The 12,524-nt window shown below is 36.3% G+C and overlaps 1 protein-coding gene across 4 annotated transcripts in view; it reads left to right on the top strand.

Moving 5' to 3' along the window:
* The window catches only part of TRIM24 (tripartite motif containing 24), a 97,434-nt gene that overhangs the window by 33,555 nt on the left and 51,355 nt on the right, over positions 1–12,524 (top strand). For all 4 annotated transcript variants that reach the window (XM_064574914.1, XM_064574913.1, XM_064574915.1 and 1 more), the window contains exons 2-3: positions 3,604–3,722; positions 11,061–11,208. In XM_064574914.1, coding sequence (XP_064430984.1) covers positions 3,604–3,722; positions 11,061–11,208 — 267 coding nt within the window. The remainder of the gene's footprint in view (positions 1–3,603; positions 3,723–11,060; positions 11,209–12,524) is intronic.

The raw sequence follows: 12,524 nt of genomic DNA, 5'->3' as shown, positions 1-12,524 counted from the left end.
TTTGCCATGTGTATATCCTCATTGGTGAAATGTCTCTTCATGTGTTTTGCCCATTTTCTAATTGGGATGTTTGTTATTTCATTGTTGAGTTTTGAGAGTTCTTTATATATTGTAGATATGAATCCTTTGTCAGATCTGTGCTCTGCAATATTTTCTCCCAGTGTGTAGTGGTGTTTTGTTTTTTTTTTTTTTTCATCTTCACAATTCATCTTTGTCTGTCCCTTGATCAGTAACAGATATTTTTCGTTATAGTAGCTATATAGTATCTTGATATTAAATAGAACAGTTCCTGTTTCTTTTCAGTACTGATTTAGCTACTATTGTACATTTGCCTTTCTATATAAATTTTGAAATCTTGTCTATATCTACAAAAAAATGTTGCTGGGATATTAGGAATTGTGTTAAACCCACAGCTCACATTAAGGAGAATTGACATCTTTACTACAGTGATTATCCCTATCCATGAACACTCTGTGTCTCTTCATTTATTTAGATGATTTTTGATGCTCTCATCAGCATTTTGTAGTTTTCAGCATAAAAGTCCAATACATGTTTTGCTAGGTTTACACCTAAGTATTTCAGTTTGTTTGGAGCCAATTTCCAAATAGCTATAGGGCTATTCAAATTATTTCATACTGGATAAGTCCTAGTCGTTTGCACTTTTTGAGTAATTTGTTTCACTTGTTAAATTTCTGTGACTAGTGTTAGTATTCCTCTACTATCCTTTTGATGTCCACATCATCTGTAGTGCTCTTCCCTTTTTCATTCTTTGTTTGGTAAATTGTGTCTTCTCCTTTACCATCTTCAGTCTTGTTGAAGGTTTGTTAATTTTATTGGCCTTTTCAAATAACCAGCTTTTTGTTTGTTTGACTTTTCAGTTTTCAATTCCATTGTCTCTGCTCTTATATTTCTTATTTTCTGTCTCCTGTGAGGTTGAAATTGAAGACCGTGTTCCTTATGCTGCCTCCTTTAACATCTGGAAGGGGAGAGCCTCCTCCTTACTACTGGTGGATGGTGTGGAAGTCTCTTGATACCTCCCTGGGTAATAGGGGCGTGGGTGTCTGTTTACTGCTTCCCATTGTTCTTCATTCACCCATTTAAGGAGTGAGGACAGAGGAGGTTACTGGTAGGCAGTAGTAAAAGTTCTGAGTGTCCAATAATCCTTTTTAACGCCTCCCCAGCATAGAGGTAGAGGAGTACCTCATTACTGTCATGGAGGGGCAAGATTCATGCTTTTCCCGTGGTCCCTGCTAATACTGCAGGGGGCCTCATTAGTGCCCAGTAAGGATAAAAGCCCCAGCTCCCCACCAGTCTTCTCTGACAGACACAGCAGTGTGTGGTTGGAGTACTGGTTTCTGCTTGGCCAGGGTGGAAGTCTAGACTTCCCACTGGGCCTTTGCTGGTGGGAAGAGGAGCACAGTTTTATCTGTGGTGTTTTCCTGGAGTAGAGCAGTTATTGTCTAAAAGTTTTGTCTCTGTAGGCTGCCCATTTCCTGGTCCTTAGGATAAAGAGAGCAGGTTTCTGTGGGATTTTTTTGTTTATTTGTTTACACCTGTTGATATTCATAGGATGGTGACGTCATGACTGCCGACTTTGGAATATATGAGGCTAAAAGAAAATCCAGTGAACTCACCACTGTATCGTTCCTTGGGTCCTGAGGACTCTAGCTAGTCTGCTGCCTTCTCTCTACCTTTCAGTCTTCTTATGATTGTTTCATATAGAACACCTAGAGTTTTTAGCTGTATTTATATAGAGGAATAAGGAAAAATATGTTTACTCAATCTTACTCTTTTGTGAAATGCATTGTCACATAATTTGCAGATTTTTATTATTAATTCTTTGTTAGTAGCACATACTAGGTATATCATTCCCAGTTTGAACCTTGTCTTGTCACTTTCTTCATGGTAATCTTTTGGCTAGCTATAGTTCTGAATGTAAATGAAATCAAATTCATTAATCTTTCCCTTAATCTCTTGCTTTTTGTTTCTTGCTTTAGAAATTTATTCCTGCTCTAAGTTTACACAGATGTTCTCTTATATTTCTTTGTGAAAGTTTTAAGGTTCTTAATCTTTTAAAAGAACTCTCATTTTTAATTGAGTAGTGATCTAATTCATCCCCCTCCCACTTTGGAGAACTGTAGCACCATGAAAAGTTCATCCCTTTTCCCATTGATCTCTAGTGCCACATCTACCATGTATAAAATGTACTTATATGTGAGCCTGTTTCTGGTATGTGTATTCTGTTCCACTTTTTTTTTAATCCTTACATAAATTTCACACCATTTTAATTACCATAGCTTTAGAATAAGTCCTTTACTTGGTAGGCATATCCCCCCAGCTTGTCAAAATTCTATTGAAATTCCTGTTGGGATTATTAAAATTGCACTGAATCTATAAATATGTTTGGGGAGAATTGGTATCTTTACCATCATGAACATGGTTTTTCTTTACTTAGATATATTTTAATATTTCTAAATATAGCTTAACATTTTTCTCCAGAATGGCCTTATATATTTAAAACAATTACTTTTGAGTACTCAGTATATTTTTGTTGCTACTGTAAAATGGGTTCTTTAATTTAAAAAATTTGTTTATTGCTAATATATATAAATGAAATTGACCTCTGGATTACTTTATATTCATTCTTATGCATTTGATTTTAGAAAAAAAATGTACTTGGGAACCGTATCAGTCTCCTTGGTACAAATTATAGCATCAAATGAATATTAAATTTTTAAAATTTTAATCAAAAATTTAGATTTTAATTCATTCATAGTTACTACTTACTGTTTTACCAAGCACTATGAAAGATTATTCCCCCCCACCCCCGCCAAAAGAACATATTTGCACTTGTTAAAGGAAGCACAATAGTGTTTCTTAATCTCCCATGGAGATTTCAAGCAAAACAAGTATGTTTGTACTCCCCTTTCAGAAATCCTGGTCTGTACGTCCAGAGAAAACCTGAAGTCTCTATTTTTTAAAAAATCTCCACATGAGATTTTGAAAACCACTGCCGGGGAAGTTGCTAAACAATAAAAAGAGCAGCCTATGGGGTTATTGGAGGAGCATCTCATTTAAAATAAACTTTTATTCATTATTAAATAAACTAGGTGTGGGATATATCTATATGTGTACATAAACAATTGCTTTGTGTTAAGTAACAGCAGATATGACTTTGAAGAGAGTGGGCGTTGTAAAAGAACCCAGTTACAGTTTGAATGAGATGTGCTCATTTGTGTTTAGTATATTTATATTAAAACTTAGAATGAGAGCTCAGTTGGTGGTTGCCTCAGGTGTAAAGGGTCATGGGTGGGTGAAAGAATGAAGAGGGTCAAAAGGTACAAATTTCTAGTTATAAAATGAATAAGTCATTGGGTTGTAATGTACAGCCTGGTGACTGTAGTTAATGCCATATTACATATTTGAAAGTAGCTAGAAGAGTGGATCTTGAAAATTCTTATCACAAGAAGAAAACTTTTGTAACTATGTATGGTGACAGATGTTAACTGAACTTATTGCGGTGATCATTTTGCAGTTATATACAATCAAATCATTATGCTGTGCAAACCAAAAAAACTTAGAACACAATTTTGTTTTCCCCAGTTGGAGTCATTCGATGTCCAGTTTGCAGCCAAGAATGTGCAGAGAGACACATCATAGATAATTTTTTTGTGAAGGACACTACTGAGGTTCCCAGCAGTACAGTAGAAAAGTCTAATCAGGTAAGTGTACTAATTAATTCTTAAATGTTTTGCCTCCTCTTAATGAGGCAGCCTGAATTGTTGAAGGACTCTAAAAAGGTGTCTGACATTGACCATTATGTCTATCAAATTATGTAATATTTTAAAAGGTAATAAAGAATAATAAATAATTCATCTTATTGAATAAAACAGTGCCAATTCAGAAGCCTCGATTGTACCCCCCACCTTCCCTATCCCTTCAGAGAAAACCATTATTCTATATTTGACAGTATTTCATTTTTTTGTAACTTTACTGTGTATTGACAATTAGATTTTTTTATTTCAAGTCCCACCTTTTTCATTTTTTTCTGTTTTAATGATGAACTCTATAATGATATGACAGATTCCATGTCTTTGATCAGTATGGTTTCTGCATTTTAAGAACATCTTCTTCTCTGCATGGTATTTCTTTGAAAGCCTCATTTAGTAACATTGTCCAGGGTGTTGGATTTAGAGACCCAATGGTGTTTTTCTTTTTTCCCCACTTCCGTAACCCACATGTAGAACATTTCTATTGGCCCTTTCAATCTAAATGTCTGGTCGCTGGTGGGTGAATTGTAGTACTCTGGTGGTGGTGAGCTATGATTAATTCTGTACTGAAGTGTAGTGTATTAATCTACTTTTGAATCATGATTCATTGATGATTTCTCTAGGCATTTCCTTAAATTTGGAGCATAAGATCTGTGAAGGAACAGAATCTGACAATGGAAAAAATGATTATTAATCTAAAATGTAAAAATCAAAAAAGTAATGTTTAGGACACTTCAGGAATCACATAGCTAAGTTTCTGTACTTTTCATTTTCAGTTTTTTGTTTCTTGGGGGAACTGTGGGAATTTAGGGTTCATTTAAAATGAATATAGCCATTACTAACTAAAATATCCCTTTTGGGGGTGCATGGGTAGCTCAGTTGGTTAGGCAGCCATCTCTTTATTTCAGCTCAGGTCATGATCTCAGGGTTGTGTGACTGAGCCCCATATGGGCATGGAGCCTGCTTGGAATTCTCTCTCTCCCTCTCCATCTGCCCTTTCCCCCTTCCATTGTGCACACTTGAACTCTCTCTCTCTCAAAATTTTTTTTAAATATCCCTTTTGTTTCAAAAGTATCCACAGTTCATCAAAGGCCAGAACAGGGCTTGGTGCAGGGAATAAACTTTCTAATTGTGAAACCAGCTTTAAAGCATGAAAATGCAGTTATTTATGTGAGGACAGTGTCAAGTACTTAACACCTCTGAAAGTTCCACTGTGAATACCAATGATTTTTTTTTTTTGTCTACTAGAGTGTCATGTCACTTTGCTTCATATGTGATTATATGTATACTAGATATACTTTGTTAGTCATATCACTCACCAGTTATGCTTCATCAGATGAACTAAGTAGTGCATGTGAATGCTCAATCCAGAAAACTCAAAAGCAAAGCAGCATAAAAAATCAACAGGGTGGAGTTATGATCCTATAGGAATTGATGGTGATAAGAGATGAGTATTGAAGGGATTCTAATCTAAAGGACAAATTTAAGAGGCTGCTTTATGCCTCTGTATAATCAATTAGTTTTACTAAGTTTATCTACTCTGTTTTGTCACAAAATAATCGGAAGAAGTTATAATCAGTTAAACTAAAGATAGTCCAAATTGACATCTTCATTTTAGGTAAGTGAGGCTAGGGAGGTTGTTAAACCTGGTTCAGGAGTAGGGTACTTGAAGGGATATTTTGGGAATGAAGACAGGAGAGGTGATAATGTGGGATGAAGGAAGCACTAGGCAAGAGGTAATGAGAGCTGAACTAGCCTAGTACCAATAAGGAAGGGAAGGGGAGAAGTTACAGTCCACATAGGACTTGATATACCTGATTGGATGTGGAGGTGAAAGGGACCCCACTACCAGGATGGTAGGTACTTTTCACAGAGAGAAAGAGGGCAGGGAAGTAGATAGAGAATTGGTTTTGAATGTGATTGAATTTGCCTATAAGACTAAGGTAATGTCATCTGTGATCAAACTGGAGCTCTGAGGATAGTTTATAGCCGAAGATAAAGTTTTAAAAACTTTTTGTTACAGATAATTTTAAGCATTACCAAGAGAAGGGACAGTTTCACATAACAGACTCCCATGTACACATTACCTAGCCTAGTAGTCACGAACTCATTTTATGTTTAACCTGACACTCCCCCACATACACACACTGTATTATGTTGAAGTTATTCCCAGGCATTATATCATCTAATCCATAAACCTTTCAGTATTTCTATGGAAAAATAATTTTTTTATAAATGTAACCACCATATTAATTTAACATATAAAAGAAATTTACAGCAATTCCTTAATATCATCAAACATTCAGTGATAATGTCGCTAATTGTTGTGGTTCTTTTTTAAAACAGTGGTTTGTTTCTGTAAGGATCCAGTAAGGCCTACACAGTGCATTTGGTTGGTTTGTCTCAACCCTATCTTTTAATTAATCTCAAATTACCCCTTCACTTCAGTGGCTTTCTTTTTCCGCCCTTTTTAACATATTTGTTAGATAAACTGGGTGTTAGTCCTATATAGTAAGCCTTATTCTGCCTTTTGCTGACCATCTTCATAAAGTCATTTAACATACTTTTCTGTCTCCTGTATTTTGTGTACACTGGCAGTAAAAATGTAGAGGCTGATTTAATTTCAGGTTCCACTGGGTGAGGGGGTATGAGAATACTTTCATCCATATGTCTGTGTGTACTTCAGTCAAGAGACACAGGAGTTTGGTTGTCTTTCTTTTTCCTGATGTCAGTGGCCATTAATGATTGCTGCCATGATCCCGTATTATATTACGGCCTTGGAAAACTATGACCTTCTCATTCTGTCATGCCCCTGTATTTCTTAGCTGGAAGAGAAACTGAAGGCTTCCTTCATTTATTCTTTGGTTATAAAGGAAAGGTAGGTTAAACACTGGATTCTTTTCCTTTAGTTGCTAATTTTTAGAGAGTAACTTAGTTTCTTAGCATTCTTCAGAGGTTGACTAATGAGTGGTGTGTTTGTATGTCATTATGAATTCATGGGTTTTTAACATAAAATATGTTCTAGTAGTTGTTAGTGATGCTCCACTTGTGCCATCTTGGCAACAGGAGCCTCACATTGATTCCTGAGTCATGCCGATAAAATCACAGTAGTCAGTGCTGTCTCCCCTGCTTTCGGTTTTGACATATTGTTAGAGGCTTTGGTTCCTTTTAGTCGGAAATGGTGTCTGGAGACCAGTATGGGTGCTGGGGATACTAATCACCATTGGGTTGGTCATTTGTCTAGGCCTTGCAGGAGAATGATTTAGCAAACACTTTTTATTGAAAAAAGAAAGTGACTACACTTATCATGTTGAACACTGCGTGATGTATAGAATTTTTGAATCATAAAATTGTACACCTAAGACTAATATAACACTATGTTAATTACACTTGAATAAAAAAGAATAAACAAGTCTATCTGGCTTGGTCTTGAATTTAGGCCACATAGTGTCTCAGACAAGGATCCTCTCTAAGGCATCTTTTTATTAAGAAGCTCATCAACCTCAAACACATGGAATTTTAAGGAACTACAGTAGAGTCTCTGAAATCTTTATTAAGGGAAAGGGATAAACAGAATACAAAGTAAGTATTAGGTGATAGAAAACTGTCAACCTTAGTAAGGAAACTAGTGTTTTTAAGAAGTCTAAGATTTTAGAAAAGTAATGTGTGCAAATTTTTAACAGAAAAGCAACCAACTTCAGTATTGGTGGTCAAAGCGTATTTACCAAGTGAACAAATTTCTGTAGCAAAAATGTGAGAAATGACCCCAGGAGCTCAGACAGCAAGTGGCTATTCTCTACACCAAAAAAACCTGAAACTGCATCCCCCTAGTGCCAAAACCACCAGCTGCTAGCATAAAAATACAGTGTATAGATATTTGTTCTATATGATACCAAATGTCCAACTGTCATGTTTTTGTTGCTGTTATATTTCCACGGAACAGATTAATAGTTTGACCTGGTGTCCTACAGAGTATGTGAGAAATTAGGGTTGTAGCCATGCCTTCTGGGCTGTCCCATAAGATGACCAGGATCATCTCCAGTGCAACCAGTCTTTGAGGTTCTACCTTGACCCTGCTGAGGATCACAGAACGCTCCCCATTTCCTTCCCTGCCCTGACTGTCATTTGAACAGCACCGAGAAGACTGCTCAATTATCAGGAGAGTGGTGGATCTGCTGAAAATTCAAATTCAGCAGAGGGAATAAAGTCTGTGATTACTAAATGTGAATGTATTCCACCCCTAAGCAAACTGACAGCCTGATTTGACGCTCATGAGAAGTTACTGAGGGAGGATATAACATCTAAGATTCCTGTAACTAGAAGACTTTAAGAAGAGAAATAGATTTCATTTGGCTCAATAGTGCGCTCTCCAAAGATAAAATGTGCTTCCATGTGAGGTAATGGGTGCCTAATTGTTGAAAATACACAAGCAGCAACTGCCTAGGAAGGAAAAAGCAAATATACCACAAGTATATATTGATATTTATAAGTCCAATTTAGATTTGTAGGTTTTACTTTTTTGATTTTAGGTTTATCTCACTTATCTGACATTGGAAATCTTGGTACTCAATTACATTGACATAATTATTTATTTTCTCCAAATATATCTACATTATAGGGTATATTGTATCGGTTTTGGTTCAGTCAGGAGCCATCTTAATTCTTAAAATTAAGAGTTGTTAACTAGATACAAACTTGTTTACTGAAAGGATAAGTAAAAAATATTTAAAGTATCATAGAGATACCAAGTATAAAGAAGCAGCTCAGAGAACAAAGAGAAAAGGTTGGAATTAGTCAAAATTAGAGGAAGGGTCTTGTGGAACATCAGTTCAGACATCTGAAGAGGCAGTGCTGCTTGTCCCATGTTGGTGTCTGAGCGTTTGGCCTTGGGATTGCAGACCTCAGGAGCAGGAGTAGGCCTGTGGTGTCAATATCTCCAAAGCTGGTTCCATGAGGATTGGAAAAACTGCAAACTAGAGCTCAGTGCTGCTCTGGAAATGAAGTGCCTCTGCTGGAGTGAAGTAGCATTGATTGGCATGATGTTCACAGAAAATGCAAGCAAATAGCAAGACAGCTAAGATGATGAAGTACCTTCTTCCTCTGGCATTGCAGTCTCCCTCCAGCACCATCTGTTGTTAGAATCTAATGTGGAACCAGCTTATAAAGCATAAATACAGTTTTCAGAGTAAGAGTATGGAAGAACAGAGTTGGGCCTGAAAGTAGAAATTATAGAGCTGTTTCTGTCAAAATAGAAAGCAAGGAAGACAGCAATTACTGCATGTATGCACTGGAGATAGTCAAATCATAATTTTTTTCAAGTTTTTATTTAAATTCCTGTTAGTTAACATACACTGTAATATTTTAAAGTTACTTGAAATAAATAATTCTCTGAACAGTCAAGCCACCCACTTGATAGGCAGATGCATTTGTTTCATTTGCTTTTGTTTTTTAGGGATTTAATTTTTGTAATTTTTAGGACTACATATAAAACATTCATAAAGTAAAATCTATAAAACACAGTGTATTGAGAGAACTCAAACTATGGCTGTTTAATCTACCCATGTACCTTATTTCTTCTCTACCCTATAGGTAACCATTTAATTTCCTTTATTCTTCCATTTAAAATATTTTATATATAATTTTAAGTAATTTTATGTTATTTTTAAAATATTAGCAAATGTTATTTCACCCATCCCCATCTTTCTTAGAAGAGCAGTAGCATGATTTGCTTTTCCACTTTGCTTTTTTTGTTTTACTTCATATACTGTAGATCCCTCATTCTTTCTTATAGTGTGGAGATTAAATTTTGGGTGACATCCTTAAAGAGAGGATAGCTGAAGCTAAGGGAGTGTAGATGAGACAGTCCCCAGATCTAACAAAAATGTACAGAATTGGAGGAGGAAGGGGGAGGTGGGATCCAGAGGGCAATCAGGGAGATAAGAGGATCTGGAGGTATCAAGGAATCCAAATGATTTCTAGGAAGTAGGAGTCAATAATGTTAGAAAGGTTAAAGATGATAAGAGCTGAGAAAAGGCAGATTTGAATTAATGAAAATGTTATCCAGGTATTTGGAATTTGGCTAACGTAAAGCACTAACTGAGGGGAATTTTTTTTTCCCCCAGCCACAAAAGATAACATGAGGACTGCTTACATGTAACTTTAATATCTTTTCTCAGAGAATAGTGCCACCCTCTACACAGTTACAGAAGCTGGAAACAAAGGAGCTGTCCCTTCTTTATCTCCCATATCCAGTGCATCCTCTGAACCAGTTTTGCCATCAGTCTTCCTCATTCATTCCCACTTCCACCTAAACCACTGAAAAAGCCTCTTACTTGTCTCTGCAGAAAGCACTTGCCCCTTTTATAATCTGTTCTCTATATCACAGTGGCAGTGATTTTTAAAATTGCAAGTCTAGCCATGTCACTTACTTAAAAGCTTTTAGAAGACTTCTTCAGACAAGGACCAAAATTGCCATGTGATCATGCTTGATCTGGCCCCTCTGCCTACCTTGCCCCTAGCTTCTTCTCTTGCCAGTCTTCCCTTGATCTCTACACTTCAGTCATACTTTCTGTCAGTTCTTTGAGCCTGCTGTACTCTTCTTGCCAGAGGCTTTTGTACATGCTGTTCTGTCTGCCTAGAAGTCTTTTCATCAGTAATTGATGACTCAACTTTCATATCTTAGTGTTAATATGATCTCCTTAGAGAAAGCCTTGCCTGGGTAATCTCTCGCTTTCTCCAACACTCCAACCCCACTAAAATGAGATCAGTTTCCCCTATCATATGCTTTTATAGCTTCTCATACTTTTCCTTTATGGCACTTCTCAGTTTGTAATTACATATTGGTGTGATTCTTTCAGTAATGTTTGTGTGCCTCACATTTAATCTCAGCACTACTCAATAAAATCTGTTACCAACCTCACTTTAAAGATGAGCGTTCTAAGTAACCTGCCCAAGAACTACCTAGCTAATAAGTGGGGAATGGGGATATGAACGCACACTCCCATCTATGAGACTCGGTATCATAAGGGCAGGAACCATGTTTGCTTTTCCACATTGTTATATCCTCAGCACTTAGCATAGTGCCTGGAGTATTTGATATATTGAATGAAGGACAATGCCATATTTCCATTTCATATGTTTATAATTTAAAACATGTCAGTTTAAATTTACAAACACTGTTAAGATAACTGATAGAGGCAAGTATGATTGGTATATCAATTTTATATGACTAGTTGTTTGACCACCTTTGCATTTTTCTTAAAACTTGCTGTGACATGTTTCTCTTATTAGGTGTGTACAAGCTGTGAGGACAATGCAGAAGCTAATGGGTTTTGTGTAGAATGTGTTGAGTGGCTCTGTAAGACATGCATCAGAGCTCATCAAAGAGTGAAGTTCACAAAAGACCACACTGTGAGACAGAAAGAGGAAGTGTCTCCAGGTAATAAATCGGTTTTAATCTCTCTTTGTCTCTATCCTTCCCACTCTTTTCTCTCTTCCCGTACTAACTTTGTTTTAATACACTTGTAAGCATTAAATACACTCTTGTTTTTTAATATAAGGAGGTCTGTATTGTAATTGAAATTTGAGTACTTAAAAATGTTAAATATGAATAGATACAGAATATTTCTGCCTTATATTCATACTCCCAACCCCTGCCCCCCCACTTCCTGTAAATGCTTTAATTTGGTGTAAATGTATAGCAAATGAAAAAAAAAAGTTGCTTTTTAAACTTATGTTCTCTCATCAGGTCTCTTATTTCTAAGGTGTTGACAAGAGGTGGGCTTAACAAAAGTCTTATAACTCTTTCCCCTCTGATATTGTTGTGATAAACCTGGTTCATGATATTTGATAGGTAGATAACTAAAGAAGCTCTGTTTTTTATGTAATTTACGGCTTCTCAGTTTTTATTGTATTGCTTATAATGTAAAGTTTACTAATGTATTCTTTTATTGTAGTAAAATATATGTAACTTACAACTTGCCATTTAAACCATTTTTAAGCGTACAGTTCATTAAGGTGGTTCATTCAGTTCATTAGTGTATGGTGCATTAATGGCATTCACAGTGTTATGCAGCCATCACCACTGTTTCCAAAGCTTTTTCATCATCCCAGAAAGAAACAATACCCAATAAATAATAATGCTTATTCCCCCCTTTTCTCTGCCCCTGTGAACTTCTAATCTACTGTCTCTACAAATTTGCTTATTTCTGCAAGTGGAATCCTATACCTTTGTCCTTTGGTATCTGGCTTATTTCACTTATCACTATTTTCAGGGTTTATCCATGTTGTAGCATTTATCAAACTTCATTTGTTTTTATGGCTCATTAATATATTTTTGTTTGAAAATAATTTTTTGCTTTTAATCCAAGTCAACCAGTGTTTGTCTATTCAATATTCCAGGAACTTTGCTAAGCATTGGAGATGTAAATGAATCAAACAGATACTTTTGCCCCACAGAAGTTATAAGTGTGATGAAGACTACAAACAAATTAGCAATCATAGTTTGTCCTCCTAAGTTCTATGAGAACACATGAAAGAAGCACCAAACTCAGATTTGGGGATTTAGGTTGGAGGCCAAATCTGGGGCTTGAAGGGGGAATAGAAGTTCATCACAGGAAGGAGAGGGGTAGGGAAAACTGAAGTACACACCCAGATTTCCAGAGGGAGACAGTTGAATGTAGCTGGAGAGTAAGATTCAGGAGAAGGAATCAGAGATGAGGCTAGGAGTCTGGTGACACGGGAAAAGGAGAAATA

The sequence above is a fragment of the Mirounga angustirostris genome, unplaced genomic scaffold, assembly GCF_029215605.1.
Source record: "Mirounga angustirostris isolate CCGP_5_RB_7025 unplaced genomic scaffold, mMirAng1.0.hap1 SCAF_12, whole genome shotgun sequence".
NCBI lineage: Eukaryota > Metazoa > Chordata > Mammalia > Carnivora > Phocidae > Mirounga > Mirounga angustirostris.
Note: the sequence above shows the minus strand (reverse complement) of the source record. Positions and strands in the feature narration are given on the sequence as shown.